This window comes from Misgurnus anguillicaudatus, chromosome 12, assembly GCF_027580225.2.
Source record: "Misgurnus anguillicaudatus chromosome 12, ASM2758022v2, whole genome shotgun sequence".
NCBI classification, from domain to species: domain Eukaryota; kingdom Metazoa; phylum Chordata; class Actinopteri; order Cypriniformes; family Cobitidae; genus Misgurnus; species Misgurnus anguillicaudatus.
The window spans coordinates 3,015,839-3,035,023 of record NC_073348.2 but is presented as its reverse complement, the minus strand read 5'-3'; the positions used below and the strand labels follow the sequence as shown (position 1 = coordinate 3,035,023).

The 19,185-nt window shown below is 37.1% G+C and overlaps 1 protein-coding gene across 1 annotated transcript in view; it reads right to left on the bottom strand.

Moving 5' to 3' along the window:
• Positions 1–4,806: 4,806 nt before the first annotated feature.
• Positions 4,807–19,185, bottom strand: part of LOC129446042 (uncharacterized) — a 31,170-nt gene continuing 16,791 nt past the window's right edge. Inside the window, exon 2 of the mRNA XM_055206998.2 lies at positions 4,807–6,564. Within this exon, the coding sequence (XP_055062973.2) occupies positions 5,383–6,558 (1,176 nt within the window). The 5' untranslated portion in view covers positions 6,559–6,564 and the 3' untranslated portion in view covers positions 4,807–5,382. The remainder of the gene's footprint in view (positions 6,565–19,185) is intronic.

The window sequence follows — 19,185 nt, the reverse complement described above, 5'->3', positions numbered from 1 at the left end:
AGTCACTCCGTGACACCTGCCACAGTAATGTACTTGTCCGTTTTCTTACAAATTATGCACAAGGCAGGAAGCACAGGACCTGCACAAGCTACTGGCAGTCCCGTCATGGACCTAAGTTTTTTTTTAAGACATTCATTTGTTGAGGTACTACTACTCGATGATACAGATGATGATACAGATTATACTTTTTGTCAATGAAACGCCTGTAGCAAGTGGAGTGAAACCCAGCGTCTTCGGGAACATTTTCAAAATCAATTTCTAGACAATGTTTCTGCTATTCTCTGATTCTCACCGTGCAAACCAAGCCACCGTTTGACGCTATTTCTGTATGCATCCCATCATGTACGTGTAAAATCCTTCGTTTCTTCTTTCTTTATGGACGCGAGATGCATATAGCATTGTTTATAATCCTTTTTACGGAGTTTAGAATGAGGTCTGACCGTAATTTCCTCTTCTTCGCTACTCGGATGTTGACAACAAGGGCGCAGACATCTTGGACTCATCCTTCCAAAAAGCGGCTACCTGATTGGTCGTGCTTCCTACACGTGACGCGAAGCCAAATCACTCATGATCAAAATAGGATTACGCGACGAAGGAACTATTGCAGACTTTAAACACTAATAAAAAATAAACTGCAGGATTATACATGGAGAACTTTTCTCGCTCAAAACCAATAGCTCTTTTTATTGGAATGAAAAGAATTTAGTGCCCTATATATGGGAACGGGATGAAACGAAAAGGGTCTTCACCTTACGGCCTATTACTCATTGATCAAATAAGACTTTGGCGGGACAAAAAAAATAATCTGGCGGGCGCTAAAACAAGTTAAATGTGTGGATTTGGCCGAGTAGTAATATGTGAATGCGACCACATACAATTTTAACTCCCACATTCACGTAAAAAGGTCGCAGTCTGGAAACTTGTCTTACTAGCTCAATAAAAGAAGTGTCAAACGAGGCTCATTTGCAGCCTCACAGGGTTTAACAAGAGTAAGCTGAGGCGGGCTTTGGTGCCTTAATGGTGCTAACATTAAATTCTCAAAGTCATGCAAAGACTAATCCATTATAACGTCAAGAAAAATACATTTGACTTACTGTGCAAAGCTCCCGTTTTCGAGGAGCAGATTCTCTGCTCCTGCCAGATTTTGCAGGTGGACTTGCATGCACCAATGGCACAGCTCCATTTGCCAGCCTAACCCACTCTTTTTGTCGAAATCCCATGCGAAATTCCATAAGATCTCCTTGGTTGTAGCTGTCCGGTGTGAAGTGCTTTTCACATAGCACCGTGTGTCTTGTCACAAAGGAGGCAGCAAAATTGCTTCTCTTTGCCTGGACGAAACGTATCCACGCACGGAAATCTTTGTGTTTCTTGTTTGGAAATCAGTGGACCCGATGGCCAGACAAGTTGGAGTTGTTGCATCCAAAACAAACACAAGAATTCACCATTGTGACAACTCAAAATAACGACAATCTCTATTCTCTGTCTTCGCCTCTCAGACTACATAACCCACACTGAGACGATGGCGGGAGCGCCTGTGTTTGCCTGTCGTTACGTCATATGACGCGTTCTCTGGGAAAGGGCGTTTTTTTAAGCGTAGCTTAGAATAGGCACACTTTTTTCATAATTTCTGCCCGTGGGTGTTGTAAAACATATGTATTCTTGTGTATATATTTTTAAATTGACATTTTCATACAATATTGTGTATAAATTAAATTATAAAATTAACTTGAAAGATGGGCTTTAACTGATCGACACCAGTTTGGAGAAGAGTTATTTTAAATGTACATGTCACATTTCTCCGCGCCCTTCTGGTATGAGCAGGACCATGCAACGACTGTTCGTTACGGAACATCTCAAACCTTTCAGAGAACATTAACACATAAGTCTACTATGAAATTGAAACAAGTTTGCTATTAACTAATTAATGATCTGAGATAAAGTAAGTTTGATGGTTATTAAACTCTCTACCCATTTCACGTTTTGAGCCCAAACCAACTCAGATATACATAAAGTAATGATTTTGCATAGCCAAGGTTTATTTTTAAGAAGTGATATATTAATTAATTAGTCAGAAAAATATCTGTTATAGCACACAACTGTTTTTTTGAATTTGCACTTCATGTGTCTTATAATAATTTTACAGCTTTAAATGTATGTGACTGTAAATCTATTAATATACAACGCAGCTGACCAACAGCTTTGTGTTATAACATATTTTCAGATTTTTTCACTATTTAGTTTATTAGTTTAAAAGACATATATGGGCGGTTTAGACTAGTCTTAGACTAAAATAAATGTGAAAGCTGTCCAAACTGAAAACAACTTGCATTGACATAGCCTATCTTAAAATACATCAGTGCCCTTTGTCTCAAAATGCACACAAGTAATGTTTTTAGTAAGGCATGTTTGTAAAAACTCGTTATATTTCCTAATTGAACTAAGGCCTAGTCCTGGTTTAAGATAATCCATGTCCGGGAAACCACCCTATAAAGTGCTAATTTCAAAAACAGTTTTTTACCTACCTGTCTACAAGAGACTTTGTTCTACAAGCTCTGGTGGTGATCCTTCAATTAAGCTGTCAAGTTGGGCATTTAAGCGATCCCTAATCCCACTCTGAATTCTGAACCATTTGGCTTTCGATACGAATCTACACGATTCACGTGGGCAAGGAGTGTAGAAGCACAAGAGGGGAAACTCTCATTCGTTCCTGGCAACAGTCACCAGGTGGCGCTTCAGCAGCGCGGCCGCCATTTTGGAATGAAAATTCTCACAGCCAATTCATTTTCAATTCATTCTCAGCGAATCTCACAGCCAAATCAGAAGTGCAATAGTAAGTTTCTTAAATAAAAATTTTGTTCACTTGCTACACCTACACGAAATGCTGTATTGTCTTGTATGTATGTGTTGTGTTGTTATCAGTTGTGGAATCCAATCATTAAATAGATACACATTTGAGATAGTTTTTTCTTGCTCTATGTAATTCTATTTTATGCTACTTTACACATTTACTATTATTATTAGTTACCAACTCCACTAGCTATGAAATATATTTTGTACATATTAATCCCCTATATCCCGCTACAAACATGATAATCTTATGCATGATGCATTGCTTTGTTTGTTATCCTAAAACAGTTTTTTTTTTACTTAATCCATTTCGAGCAATTCAGATGTATATGTGTGTATATGGAGCCAAAATATTATGTGTGGATGAGTTTATGTTGGTATGTTTGTATGTAAAATTAGACTATATAAAAGTGGAAGACTTGTCTAAATATCTGAAAATAGGCTGTAAAAGGGATTAATGATCACTGGTCTGATTGTATGTTATTCTGTGTAATCATCATTCAGTTTGAATTTGATCTTTTAATGTACAAAGTAGCTGATATTGCCATCACTTCTTGTTGACTCCCGAGTCGCTTTCATTCCAAAATGGCTGATTTGAGGGCTGCTGCTGGGCACTGGTGTTGCAATAGAACGCTCTATTGAGTTTCCCCTCTTGTGCTTCTATACTCTTTGACGTGGGTCACCTTTTTCGGCTTCAAAACAGTGAATTTCACTGAAAGGTGAGGAATTTTCATGCCTGAAAATTGTACAACCATGTTCAGTCCTAGCTGAAGGGGTTCATTTTGTAATAAAACGAATGGATAAACATGATTATGCTAATTACATGGCAACTTGCAAATAAGTAACTAATTTGAGAGGAAATAGGGATTTTAAACATTTTATTAACTTATTAATAAAAAACTGCATTATGGCATGAGTAGAGACAGCAGAAAAAAAGTAAAAAAAAAATCCATGTAAAAAAAGCATAAGCCATGTAAAGGACAGAAGCTCAAAGTAATATTTCACTAATTAACAGACATTTAATTCATTTAATCAGACTCCTAATTCATGACTTTGTATGTAAAATGAACTGCCTTAGCTTATACATTTGTGAGATCATTGACAAATTTACTAAAGTAGACATGGCTAAGACAATTTCAATAAAACTTGAAGGCGGAGTGCACAATTTCTGAAAAATGCTTCGAGTTGGGCCGACTACCAAAACACACTTGTAGGCAATTAGCAGTAAGGGACGTGTCTTCTAAGCGATATCGTTGGGTTGCATATGTGTCGGTGGGTCTATCCAAGGAAGGTCTAGATTCTATTGGGGAAGGGGCATGTTTGTTTAGGTGATTTTCATATTTCAAACATTGAACCTTGAACCTCATAATTCCTTGAAAAACAAACATTGAGGAAACCCTTCATTGTAGTTTGTAAAATGACCGTGGTAAACTGCAAAAATAGACTTAAGTATTTTTGTCTTGTAAAAATATCTAAAACTTCTTAAAGAAAATTCTTAATTTTAAATTAATCATAATTTATGAGCAAAATGACCTAGGAAAATAAAAAAAATAAGCAAATTATTGCTTAAAACAAGCAAAAAATCTGCTAATGGAATAAGAAAATTTTCTTGAAATAAGAAGTTTCATAAACAATTCTTATTCCATTGGCAGATTTTTTTTTGTAAATTTTATATTTTATGCTAAAAACTAGACTTATTTTCCTAGGCCATTTTCCTCAAGAAAATACATCTTAATGTAAGATTTTTTTATATTTTTTACTGAATACAAGGTAAAAATACTAAGCAAGTCATTTTTTAGCAGTGATAAACACTGATAAACCAACATGGCACTCATTACCATGGTAAGAATTGTGATTTCTATACAACTACAAAAAAAACAGCATTACTGAAATACATTAACAGATTCCCCACCCCACAAATACAATTTAGCAACAATGAAAGGAATAGTTCACTCAAAGTGAAATTCATTCATATTTTACTCACAATCACTCGAACATAATGTAGTTCAATTTCTCACACAAAAAATCAATAAATGTTTTATAGACAGGTGTGTGAATAATATTCTGAGATTATTTCGTAAACTCAAAACCACAACAGTTTCACTTAATATCTTTTACAATGCATTTTTTACACCTATCATTTCATTCAACCAAGTTATTTACTCATTAAAGAGTTTAAGTTTGAAATGGATATATTTGATTACCTGTAGGAATTGCATATTGTTAAAAAAACCAAACTTTCCTCTCCTCCTGTACGCAAATCATATACGTGTGGGATCGATGGCGAAAGTAAAGTAAGAATTAATTTTATTTTGAAAAATCCTGAAATGGATGTAAAATGCAGCCTGGAGCACTGCTATTTACTTAAGGTTTTGAACCTGTGAATAAGTTTGGTGACTACTTTCAGCAACATGATTTTGTATGATTCGCTAGACCCATCGATGAGGTGAAACTCTTTCTACATTGAGGGCAGTGATACGGTTCCTCTTCAGTATGAACTCTCTTGTGTGTCTTAAAGTAATGTAAATCTCATGTTTATGGTTTTTCTCTAGTATGAACTTTTTGGTGCTTTGTCAAGGCTCTGGATGTCGAAAAGGCTTTCACACACACAGAGCACACGTGAGTTTTCTCTTCAGTATGTAATTTCTGGTGTTTTCTCAAATAATCCAACAGTGCAAAACTCTTTCCACAAACAGAACACCTGTGGAGCTTTTCACTGACATGATGTCGCTGGTGTCGTTTTAGGAAATATGACGAGCAAAATGTTTTTCCACAGTCTTCACAGTTAAAAGATTTTTCTTCACAATGAGTCTGCATGTGGACTTTGAGATATGATTCCGTTTTAAAACTCTTTCCACACAAAGTACATGTGAAAGGTTTCTCTCCTGTATGAATTCTCAAGTGGTTTTCTAGTCTCAATTTTTGTATAAAACCCTGTCCACACTGAGGACAGGTGTAAGGTCTGTCACTGGTGTGTAATGTTATGTGACTCTTTAGATGAGCTTTCTCTGCAAAACCCTTTCCACATTGAGGACAGGTGTAAGGCTTTACTCCAGTGTGACGTGTTATGTGACTCTTAAGATGAGGTTTCTCTTTAAAACTCTTTCCACATTGAGGACAGGTGTAAGGTCTCTCTCCAGTGTGAATTAGTTCATGAATATTAAGTGTCTCTTTCCGTGTAAAACCCTTCCCACACTGAAGACAGGTGAATGGTTTCTCTCCAGTGTGAGTTCTCAAATGTCTCCTATAGTTACTTAACTGTGTAAAACTCCTTTCACACTGAGAGCATTTGAAATGCATCTCTCCAGTGTGAGTTATCAAATGTCTCTCATATTTATTTGCATGTGTAAAACCCTTTTCACAATGATGGCATTTGTACGCTGTCTCTTCAGGGTGAATTCTCAAATGTATACTCAATTTCTTTGCATGTGTAAAACTCTTTTCACAATGATGGCATTTGAACCGCATCTCTCCAGTATGTGTTTCCAAATGTTTCTTAAAGCTTTTAGCATATTTAAAACACTTTCCACACTCCTTGCACGTGTGACGTCTCTCTTCATTGTTAATGCTTGTGTCATCACTATGTTCTCCTTGTTGTGAACTCTTTCCACGTTGACTGGAGTCATATTTTTGTTCAGTGATGACATCATGAAGTTCCTGTTGCCTCTCCTCCACTTCATTCAGTTCCTGAGGTTCCTCTTTTACTTCCATCGTTATCTAAAATAAACATTACATTCAAAAATGTATTTTTATGTTTTTAAAACGTATACATTTTTACAGTTATGCATTGTGGCAAAACAGCTTCACAAAAGAACAGACATTTCTAAAACACTTTTAGATTCTAAAACATTTTAGAAATACAGAATACACTGTACAGTAAATGTTTTTTCATTATTATACAAAGACACCTAAAGGCGTTTCAGGACCATTCAGAAATAAACTCCTTAATTTTCTTAAAAAAAATATTTTTTTGGTAAATGCATTGATATTATGAATGATAAATGTCTTATTTATTGATACACAAAAAACATTACTTGATCATTTTATATCATTGGAAAGATGAGTTTATTAGCTTTTGCATAGCTAAAGCATAAATGTTTTGATTAATTTAAAATGTTTTAATTTTCATTAACAAATAAATTACATAAATTATTTTGTAGAGCAGATTATTTTATTTAACTTTTTTACTGATGGGCTTAAATATTACAGTGCCACATTTAATAACAAAATAACTAAACATTTCTTAATGTGGGCAAAATGAAAACAACTTTAATGCCCTAATGCAATATCCATCATATATTGCATGTCTTTGTAAACATATTTTATATTATTGAAGGAAAACAGAGTCTTTATTTCCCATGGTACCATTTAAGCCTACCTGTGGATCTAAAAAGCCCATCTCATGAATTTCAATGTGGAATCCCTATTTTTTAAAACATATCGGTTACGTATGTGACCTTGGTTCCCTGAGAAAGGGACAGAGATGCTGCGGCATGAAATGACACTGGGGGAACACAGCAACAGCATGCGAGCACGTGAAATCTTTGTGCGTTTATAAAGGGCTTAGTATAGCAGTGCTGTGTTCAAAATATTGATACCATGATAAATCGTCATGGATGCCTGACGATGCGCGCAGCGATAAGGCACCTTCCGTATCGATTCGGATGCACTTTTGAAAGTAATGTGAAGAATCGCTGTTAACACGTGATCCATATGGAAAGGACGCATGTGTCCCATGGAGTACGTAGAGTTGAAGGCGGGGTATACTTTCACTTTGCGTCTGTCTCACTGTCGCACGTGTCTGCATAACTTGCGCTCGCGTGCTCACACACTCACACTCTCCCTCTCTTTCTCTTGTGCGTATTTAAAATCAATGAGTTCAGTATGAAAGTGCAGATATCTTAACCTATACTACTGCAAAGGGCTTTATTATATACTCTATTATAAAACAGTATAACGCATTAGAGAAGAAACACGACAAAGATTTGCATGTGAAAAGTGTAGGCTACGTCTAGAGAAGAGATACAGAGCTACTTCAAACTACAGCTGTCACATTAAAAATCTGATTTATATTAAATATTATACAACAGTTCTTTCTGGTTCTCGAATCTGATTGGCTAAGAGCTATGGGATATTGTACTGATAACGGCACAGTAACCGCTTCACCTTTCGTATCATTCCGCCACCTAGTAGTGAATGGAGGTCCTAAACAGGCTCATCTCTGAATGGAAAAACTGCACGCACACACGGACACACACAAACGCGCTGTTTTTAATCACTCTCTGTGTGTCTCATTAGTTCACTAGCTCGTAAATCAGTATGTGAATCCCAAGTAATTATTCCGTCAAAGATCAGCGCTCTTGGATGTTACGTTAAAGTTAATGGGAGTAATGTCTTGTCACATGTGGACACTTGGAAAGAGGAATGTAAACACTCATTTTTTTCTGGAGCTATATCTCTTATCAGAACGCGAACACAGTGGAACTGCAGGTAAGCACCGCAGCTTTTAAATGTGGACATTGATCATTTATTTAACCGTGACGTGACTATTAAAACATGTTATGAGATATCGCCACTGGTATATTTATAAGCAGCATGCAAAAACATCTCTCTGACACTTATAAAAAAACGTTTTATATAGTACTGACAAGAACAAAGTTTAATAATAACCGAGTGCTCGTATCGCGTTAAGATCAGTGTTTCCCCTACCATTATATAAGGGGGGCGGCCCACCCCCCTAACGGCTCGACCCGCCCCCTTGAAGGTCAAGTATATTTTATTTGATTATCTTTATAGCGCCAGAGAACAATGCTATTTTATTAAACAAACTAAATAGCCCTCAAGACAAGTAATATGTTATTTATCTTATTTCTACGATGGCATGTCTTTTTGTCTGTGTTTGCGCGTTTAAATTATCCAATTGAGTGCGCACATTTATATTTTACTGTTCAGCTTAATTCACTGAATGCGCGCTCTGTCACGTTGCGTGCAGCGCACGCCTCATAACTGAAAAGGTGACGGTGTTTTCCACACACACACGCGCGCATTCTCTCCCTCTCTATCATGTTGTATAGTAGCTATATGCTATAACTCTGTGTAACAGTAACAGTGTATGCTGTCATATTTCTGAATTTGCATCGATTTGTCTGCGCTATTAGGCTACGCGACCAGGGCTTGACATTAACACCCGCCAAATGCAGGTAGATTTCGGATGTGGCAGGTAAGACAGCCAATCCCACTAGCCACTTGAATATTTTTTTAAATTGTAGTTTTCTTAAAAGTTATGCGAAATTATAAACAATGCGCAATGACACTGGGAAACTACAACCCCCATGAGCACTCATTGCCTGCACCCAGCGCAACGTACTGAGATGCGCGCACGATGCAGCGGGGGCTTGCGTTGCGGACCAAGCGCCAACGTTTTACCAGAGAGAGAGCGCAAAAGCTGATGTATTTGTGAATGCACGGGTCTGGGCGCATACACGCACACTTTGGGAAAGATAAAACAATTGCATGAAAGTGACTGAAGAGATTTAAAGTGCGTGCACACTCTCTGGGCAAGAGCGGAGAGAGATTCATAGCGCATACCTGAATGCACACGTCCCAGTTTTGTCCGAAATCACAAGAGGAGAGGTTCGCGCATCATTTTAACGTAGGCTACTTTGTGCAAAAATAATACCCTCTCGACATTTGCCATTTAAAGTCTTAAATAACTTTTAACAGAAACCATTATAAAGCATATACATTTTACTGCTGTTGTTAATAAATATTTCAAGTGTTTGTATAGGGTTTGTGTGTTTATCTTTTTAGTTCATCTTCTACACTGCGCTCCACTGTTAATATATTAATTTAAAGTTAATCTATTTATGCCTTTCTAGCATGTTTTTCATGCACCTAAATATATGATATGATCTATAATGATATTAACAGCTAAATAATGTAGTCTTAACTTGGGTGGTCAGTCTGCATTTGAAAGTCAATCTGCATCTAATCTAGCTAAATCGAGTACAATTACTCAAAGTCATTTTAGGATGCCATAGTCAAGTTTAATCATATAAAATGTATTTTACCAGCAACAAAATTGTGGCCAGTGAAAATGCTGAGTGGGTAGTAACTTTGGAAAACAACTAGCCACTTTGGCTGGTGAGCAAAAAAGTTATTGTCAAGCCCTGTACGCAACATACAATAAAACTCACATTTGAAGTAAAAAAGCTCATAACACAAAAAGCCATGATGAGAAAAACAGCAGTAAGGCTTCAATGTAAATGTATGGTGATTTTGTCAGACAACTATAAATCGAGTTTATATATCAGGATTTCAGCAGAGTTAAAGGAACAGCTGGTTGGATTAAACTCAAGGTGTGACTGCATCGTGTTTACTCACTACTTTATAGTTGACTCGTTTCATGTCTGACAACAGAACAGATAAAAAAAACAGGATTATTCTCTCCAACAAATGCATCATTTACAATTTGTTTATCATATAAATTTATTAACTAACATTAATGAACAATGAATGAGCAACAATACATATATACATATATATATATATATATATATACATATATATACATATATATACATATATATACATATATATATACATATATACATATATACATATATACATATACATATATACATATACATATATACATATACATATATACATATACATATATACATATACATATATACATATACATATATACATATACATATATACATATACATATACATATATATATATATATATATATATATATATATATATATATATATATATATATATATATATATATATACACACATATATACATATATGTATATATGAAGCCCCATTCATTCAATTGTACCATTTAGAGATAAAGTTAGAAGTGACCAAACACATCAACGTTTTTCATATTTAAGACGAGTAGTTATACGAGCAAGTTTGGTGGTACAAAATAAAACGTAGCGCTTTTCTAAGCGGATTTAAAAGAGGAACTATATTTTAATGGCGTAATAGCACTTTTGGGAGTACTTCGACTCGGCGCAGTAACACCCTCCCTCTCCCATTATGAGAGTGAGAAGGAGAGCGGACTTTTCAGGCGAGTTGAAGTACTCCCAAAAGTGCTATTACGCCATAAAATATAGTTCCTCTTTTAAATCCGCTTAGAAAAGCGCTACGTTTTATTTTGTACCACCAAACTTGCTCGTATAACTACTCGTCTTAAATAGGAAAAACGTTGATGTGTTTGGTCACTTCTAACTTTATCTCTAAATGGTACAATTGAATGAATGGGGCTAAGCTAAATGCTATCGAAGCGTCGCAGCGCGCTCCGGCGCTTACGTCCACGCACACAGATGATAGAGGGATGTATCAACAATTCTTAGTTAAGGTAATAACATATTTTAATATTGAAAATGAGTAGACTATTCCTTTAATAAAACAGCAATCAATCATACCCAGCACTACTAGATGTTATGCACAATAAAGACTATTTCTCAGTGTGAAATAATTTTCATTTGAATAAACTAATCTCCTGTTTTAATTTTGTCTTTAGATTGTCAAGTAGTTTACAATGTCATGCATGAAAGGGTTTACGTTTAGTAATTTCTATCTGTTCTATCTTTAAATCGTTGTCTACAAATATGTTAACCTGTCCCTTTCCTGACAAAAATGACCAAAATAACCAGATAAGTTTTTTGCACATATTTTCACATATCTTTATCTTCTTTACTACACTTTTCTGTGCAGACTCAGCAGATGCAGGACTTTCCGTTAACATGGAATACTGCCAATATTGCTAATATAGTCAGAAATCAGTTAAGAATAATGCAATTGAAGTAAACTTATTTAACCACTTGCATATAGTTTCTCTAAAGGACTGTCATCTGAGAGGATTTCTTTACTGTCCTGTGCATTGCTCAGAAACAGTTACACCTTATAATATTTTGATGTAGAATAACATTTACATTCCCTTACTGCACATCATACTTCATTTAACACATTCGTGAGAACTGCTGAAAGTGTTGGTGTATTATCTACAACTGCACAACAGAGAGAAAAACACAATTTTATAATAAACTACAATTCAAATTTTATTTATCAGAAATTAAATTGTTGCATTGGTTGTAGGTTTAAGAGAGCAGCTGCCTCCAGAGATGATCTGCACAATCAATCAGTTTAGAGACATCACTCCAGCCAGCACATTATATGAAGATGCAGGACCACCACCTGTGTTTTTTTTATTCTGCTTTTTAAAGACACACCGCGGAACTTTTTGGCCACTATGGGGCGCTAGACATGTATTTTTCACGCCTAGCGCCCCTAGAGGCCACAAGCGCCGCAGCACTGTCGCGAAGGAAAAGAACTGGCCAACCTTAAAACTAAACTAAAAACTAAACATTTAAAACGCTAAAAGATCAACATTTATGGCGCTTTTCCATTGCATAGTACCCCACGGTTTGGTTTAGTTTGGGTCGGGTCAGCTTACTTTTGGGAGCTTTTCCATTGGGATCACTTCGTAGTACCAGATACTTTTTTTCGTACCACCTCGGTTGGGGTTCCAAGCGACCCGAGCTGATACCAAACGTGACGCGTAAACACTGTAGTTCACTGATTGGTCTGAGAGAATCGTCATCAGCGCCGTCATCCTATTATGTAAAATATTAGCTTTAGCTTAAGCTTGCTGCTAGCTTGCGCTGTCTCGAGCAAACATGTTGTCATCTGTGCTCTGTTTTAAGTTTCCAAACACCCTTTAAGCGATTTAAAACATCCACAGGTTGTGAATCAGGAACACATAAAAGTTTTTTCCAGACTTGCAGTTTGTGGCGGCACATTCGCGACGTGCACGTCAGTATTATTTATGCTTTAATGCAACTTCATTGAGGCTCAGCGGAGCGCCGTCGACAGACGCCACGGGTGTTTGAACAGAAACTGTTATGGGAGACAGAGGTAGTTATAAACGCGGTGTGCAAAGTAAACTTCTATTTGTGGTGGCCAATTTTAATTTTGTGGCGGACTGATAAATAAATAAATGTATGGGAATGTACAAGGACGCTCTCTCTTGTATGATGTCACAGCCGTATGCAGCGCAAATATAACGACACGCCTATAATTCCTCCCTCTGCGAAGTGATACTAAACTCAATGGAAAAGCTAACCACGCCAAAGTGAGGTGAGCTGACCCGACCCAAACTAAACTAAACCGTGGGGTACTATGCAATGGAAAAGCGCCATTAGAGACATCAGGGAGAAACGCAGTTATGTTACAACTTTCTGATGAGGAACTCATGGCAGAAGAAGCCATTTCTCAGTCTGAAGGTTGCAGCCTCCGGATGTCGTATTTCTAAGCTGTAGAGTTGTTCCGATTCCGATATCAGTATCGGAAATGCGGCCGATACCACAAAAAATTCTGGCATCGGAATCGGCGAGTACTTGAACCCATGTACCGATCCGATACCATTTTCTTACTAAACCTAGTTATGCCCGTTATAGCTAACGCTGCAAAGCGAAACTCATTTCTTCTTCGCTGCTCTGAATGCGAACACCAGGAAGTTACCTCATGCGTGACGCAACCACTGTTTACTTAGAGCGGCAAAGAAATGGAAGCATGCAGCCGTATGTCCGCTGTTTGTTAGTATTTCAGACTAATAAAACAAAACATCGACATGTCTCAACGGAATCCGCGCCCGCAGATTTTGGCGGAGTACTCAACGGAGTTAATGCCCGTGATTGACAAGCACACATACCCCGCGCTTGAGCGCGTTTGTGAGTGACCAGTACTGTCATTGACAACAAGTACACATACATAGCCTCGCGCGTTTGTGAGCAGCATTGATAAGTACATTAACCCTGCGTGTGCTGTTTGCTGTGATTGTTTTTAATAAGAGCATGAACCGTTTGATATTTGAGATGAAATAAAACTTACCACTGAGTTTTACCGCAGATCTTACTTGTCTCTGTCGTCTATGTGACGCGACAGTCAGCACAGCACATCCATAATTTCAAATCCGTTTACAAGACGAATGCTCTTGTTATGTTTAATATAAAGTTTACATTGCGTTGTAAAAATGATGAAATTATCTTCATACGTGCTTAATTCATAATGAGAACGTTTACACAAGCTTTTTTATTCTGCTATAATATATATTAACAGTAATATATGTCATTTATATAGGCTACAAACTATAATTCTATCTTGACATGCACATTATCTGGTTCATGTTGGTCCAGTTTAATTCAGAAGACTCATTGGTTTGGTGTATTTATTTTATTTGTAAGCCTTTAAAAGTAATTATTTTAGATGCAATTTTGTAATATTTAATAGCTTAAATTCTCTCATTTCTTCTAAAAACATTTAAAATCATCCCACAGAATTCCACAGATTTTTCAAATTATTCTAAAACTAAAGTACCCTTTCAGTGTACAGTGTTAGATTTGTGGCTCGTTTTCTCTTAGGAAAAATAAATATTACTGTCAAATGTCTTTCAGATAATAAAAATACCCTAGTTCACTGTATGTATTTGTTTATGTTTTATACAGGAATAAGTCTGAAGCACACCATAAAACCGTTATATCCATTCATACAGGACTAGTAGTATGTATAGCTGTATATTTAATACACCCAGGTATCGGATCGGTACTCGGTATCGGCCGATACCCTGAGCCCAGATATCGGAATCGGTATCGGGAAGAGAAAAATGGTATCGGAACATCTCTACTAAGCTGCATACGTCATCAAGACTGTCTTATTTCAGAATATTAAAGTGCCCATCTTATGACTGCTTTTCCACAAGTTAAATAGGTGTATGAGTTCCATAAAGCATGTTTCAAAAGTTGTTTGCTCGAAATAGCTTGTAGGAAAAGATTGTTACCCATCTCTAGGAGCCTCTGTTTCAGGGCATTTCAGATTGTGCCGTTTTGAGCTAGTCCTTACATATTTATGAGCTGCTGCTCCTTTGATCACGCCCCACTACTAACGATCATGTGTGCGTGCATAGTGATATCGTGAGCAGTACAGACCATACTGTGTTATTATTTTATATATTATTATTAACGGTTTATGTTGCCAACAGACAAATCATGCTGAAAAGTATCACTACTAAGTACACTACAGGAGAAGAAACTCATGACACACAATGATTCCAGAGTCAATTGTGATGTAGCAGTTTCAACATTACACTTGTTTTCCCTGGACAAGGCTAACATATTCCCGTTATAAAACATTTTCAAACGCATTATTTTCGCAAATGACAGAAATTAAGACCCGGCAGGGGATGTATACTGCTTGTGGGCTGCGTGCTAATTGCTAGAAGCTAGCGGGAGGTCCGGACCGTAAAGTTATAAGAGGCTTGGGGGTTAGCCTCGTCAGAAAAGCCGGGGCGGTAAGGCCCGGTCTCGGTTAGTTTGGCAAAAAACTTTTAGTTTGGCAAAGCACATTACTTAGTTCTTGTAGAATTGTAAAATAAAGCCGTTAAATATTTTCGAAACTACGCTGTAAACTATCTAGCCTGCAAAATTATCTATATAGCCTACTGTTTACAACCAATTTTAACATCACTATATATATAAAAGGTATAATTTACGGGATTAGCATCAATGTATGATCTCTGTTTTGAGATACAGATGCTCTAGCATCATAAATGTAGTTTGTGACAGAAGATGACAACATGCAAAACATAACGTGACTTCTTAACTTTTGTGTTGATACAACGATCGCGAATCGAATCAGTCTGTTTCAGATGTGTGAATGATCCATGAAAGTCCAATAAAATACATCCAATGACCATTTTTGTCCACAAATGCGTATAATACGTGAAATATAGATACATAGTCTGTTGTTTACATCAGATTTCGCAAGAAGGTCTTATCGCCTACAATCTGATGACTATTTGCGTCGTAACACACTGTATATAAGATTACTCCGGGTTCCAATAACCACGCGTTAAAACTTTGTTTTTAAAAGTAGGCGGGAGTATTATCCATAATATCCAAATAGCGGTGTTATTTCAGTGAGACATGATAACAGCAGGGTATCAGCGAAGTGACTGACTGTTCTGTGCTCTCTCTAGCTCCCTGGTGGGTGGAGACCTGCGAGTGGGGTGGTGGGCGGGAAAATTCAAACTGAATGTGACGAAATGGCTAGTTACGCAACAACGGAGACTCAAGGCAGAGGACGTTCAGTAACCTGTATCTCACTCAAAACAGCATGGATGGATTTTTTTCCAAGTTTGTATGCGTGTGGGAGCATCAGAGACACAAAATAACACCCCAAAACCCAGAAAAAGTGAGTTTTTCATAATATGGGCACTTTAACAATTATAAAGTTGACTATTGTCTCTTCACCACTGGATGTCAAAATGGTGCCCTCAGCATAACGTAGGGTTTATAGATAATTGGAAACACTTCAGGGGGAGACCTGACCTGCTAAAGAGAGATGGCCTTCATCCGTCATCGGAAGGAAATGCTATACTCTCTAGAAATCTGACCAATACTCTAAATTCTAATACAGTTTGACTACCCAGGGCCCAGGTCAGGAAACAGATAGATCGGCCTACCCGTCCATCTGTTAGTAGCTCTGACATGTCAAGATCACATATATCCCAGAACTTAGAGTCTATCTTACCAGAGTATCAACACATTTCAACTGTGTGCGTTCCTCGAACAAACGAATACAGAGCACCGTTTACCTCGTCTCGTACAAATCTTACTAACATAAAATTAGAAAACAATACGTTTACAGATGAACCTCGAATGTTAAAATTCGGCCTTCTTAACATTAGATCGCTTACCAATAAAGAACCTATTGTCAATGAAATAATTACTGACCAAAACTTAGATGCACTCTCTTTAACAGAAACCTGGCTTAAAGCAGACGATTACATTAGTTTAAACGAATCCACCCCACAAGACTACTATTATAAACATGAACCGCGTTTAGAGGGGAGAGGGGGTGGTGTAGCTACAATATACAATTTTTTTTTTTAAAGTAAACCATAAATCCAAACTAAAATTTAATTCATTTGAAATAATGCTATTAAATATGGAAATAACTGATCGTAACCATAAACAGCTCTCTTTTGTCCTTGCTACAATCTATAGACCTCCGGGCCATCATGTAGATTTTCTTAAAGAAATATCAAATTTCCTGTCTGACCTCGTAGTCACTGTAGATAAAGCTCTTATCGTTGGTGACTTTAATATACATGTTGATAACCCAACAGATACATTAGGATTAGCATTTATGGATATTCTAAATTCTCTCAATATTAGACAAAACGTGACAGGGCCCACGCATACTCATAGGCACACATTAGACTTAATTCTGTCACTCGGGCTCAATATTAATGAAATCGAGATATCACCTCAGAGCGATGCAGTTTCAGACCATTGCCTTGTCTCATACACGGTACTTCTAGATATGATCACTCGATCTACAATACGCTACCAACTAGCCAGAACAATAATTTCCACCACTAAAGATAACTTTATTAGCACTCTTCCAGACCTGTCCCAAATTAAACATGTAGCAGATAACCCTGAAGATCTAGATATTGTAATAGAAAACCTGAACAGTATTTGTTCTAACACATTGGATGCCGTAGCTCCAATTCGAAAAAAGAGAATCAAAGAAAAAACGCCAGCTCCATGGTACGACCATCATACCGCATCCCTTAAAAAGGCTGCTAGAAAAATGGAAAGAAACTATAGAAGCACAAAGTTAGAGGTATGGCGTGCAGCATGGAAAGAGAGTGTTAAACACTACAGACAGGCTATAAAAATTGCCAGATCTACGTATCTCAGCAATCTTATTAAAGAAAATCATAATAACCCTCGCTTCCTCTTTAGCACAGTTGCGAAACTGACTAGAAATAAAGAACAAACAGAACCCACTAATAAACTCCCACACAATAGTAACGACTTCATGAACTTCTTTACTAAGAAAATTATGATTATTAGGGAAAACATTGTAGGTACCCAAGCAGCCACCACTCTACCCAGTAATACATTTAACACTTGCCTACCATATGAACATCTTGAGTCATTTAAACCTACTACAATAGATGAGCTATCTAAATTAGTAGCATCATCCAAATCATCGTCCTGTATATTGGACCCTGTTCCCACAAAATTACTCAAAGAGGTATTCCCTATAGTGTCTAACCCAGTACTAAATGTCTTTAATTCATCATTAGAATTAGGCTACGTTCCAACAGCTTTCAAACTAGCAGTTATTAGACCGCTCATTAAAAAACCAAACCTTGACCAGGGAGATCTTAATAACTTTAGACCAATCTCAAATCTACCTTTTCTTTCTAAAATATTAGAAAAAGTAGTGGCAAGCCAGCTACGCACATTCCTAGCAAATAATAGTACGTATGAAAAGTTCCAATCAGGATTCAGGCCCCACCATAGCACAGAGACAGCGCTGCTTAGAGTTACAAATGACCTTCTCCTAACATCCGACCGTGGCGAAATATCACTCCTTATATTATTAGACCTTAGTGCAGCCTTTGACACAATAGATCACACAATCTTACTTAATAGGCTAGAAAACTATGTTGGCATCAGTGGTCAGGCGCTAGCTTGGTTCAGATCGTATCTAACCAATCGCTATCACTTTGTTTATGTAAATGAGGAGGAGTCACATCACTCCCTGGTTAAATACGGCGTACCGCAGGGATCAGTTTTAGGTCCTATCCTGTTCTCGTTATATATGTTACCTCTGGGAGATATTATCAGAAATCATAACATACAGTTTCACTGCTATGCAGATGACACACAGCTTTACATCTCCTCGCATCCTAGCGAAACACAACATTTTTCTAAGCTATCAGACTGCATCAGCGATATAAGTGACTGGATGTCACATAATTTTCTTATGCTAAACTCCAATAAGACAGAGATTCTTGTTATCGAACCGAATCGCTACAAATATAATATGACAGATTACAAGTTGCCCATAGATGGCTGCACTGTGGTGCCAACCTCCACGGTTAAGAATTTAGGTGTGATGTTCGACAGCAGTTTATCCTTCGACAGCCATATCTCCAATGTCTGCCGCACAGCATTCTTCCACCTTAGAAATATCTCAAAAATACGCCATATGTTGTCTGCATCAGATGCAGAGAAGCTTATCCACGCTTTTATGACCTCTAGAATAGACTATTGTAACTCGTTACTCGGAGGATGCCATGCAAAACAGGTCAACAAGCTTCAGCTAGTTCAAAACGCTTCTGCAAGAGTTCTTACTCGAACTAAGAAGTATGACCGCATAAGCCCAATTCTGGCATCTTTACACTGGCTACCAGTTAAATATCGTATACAATTTAAAATATTACTAATCACCTAC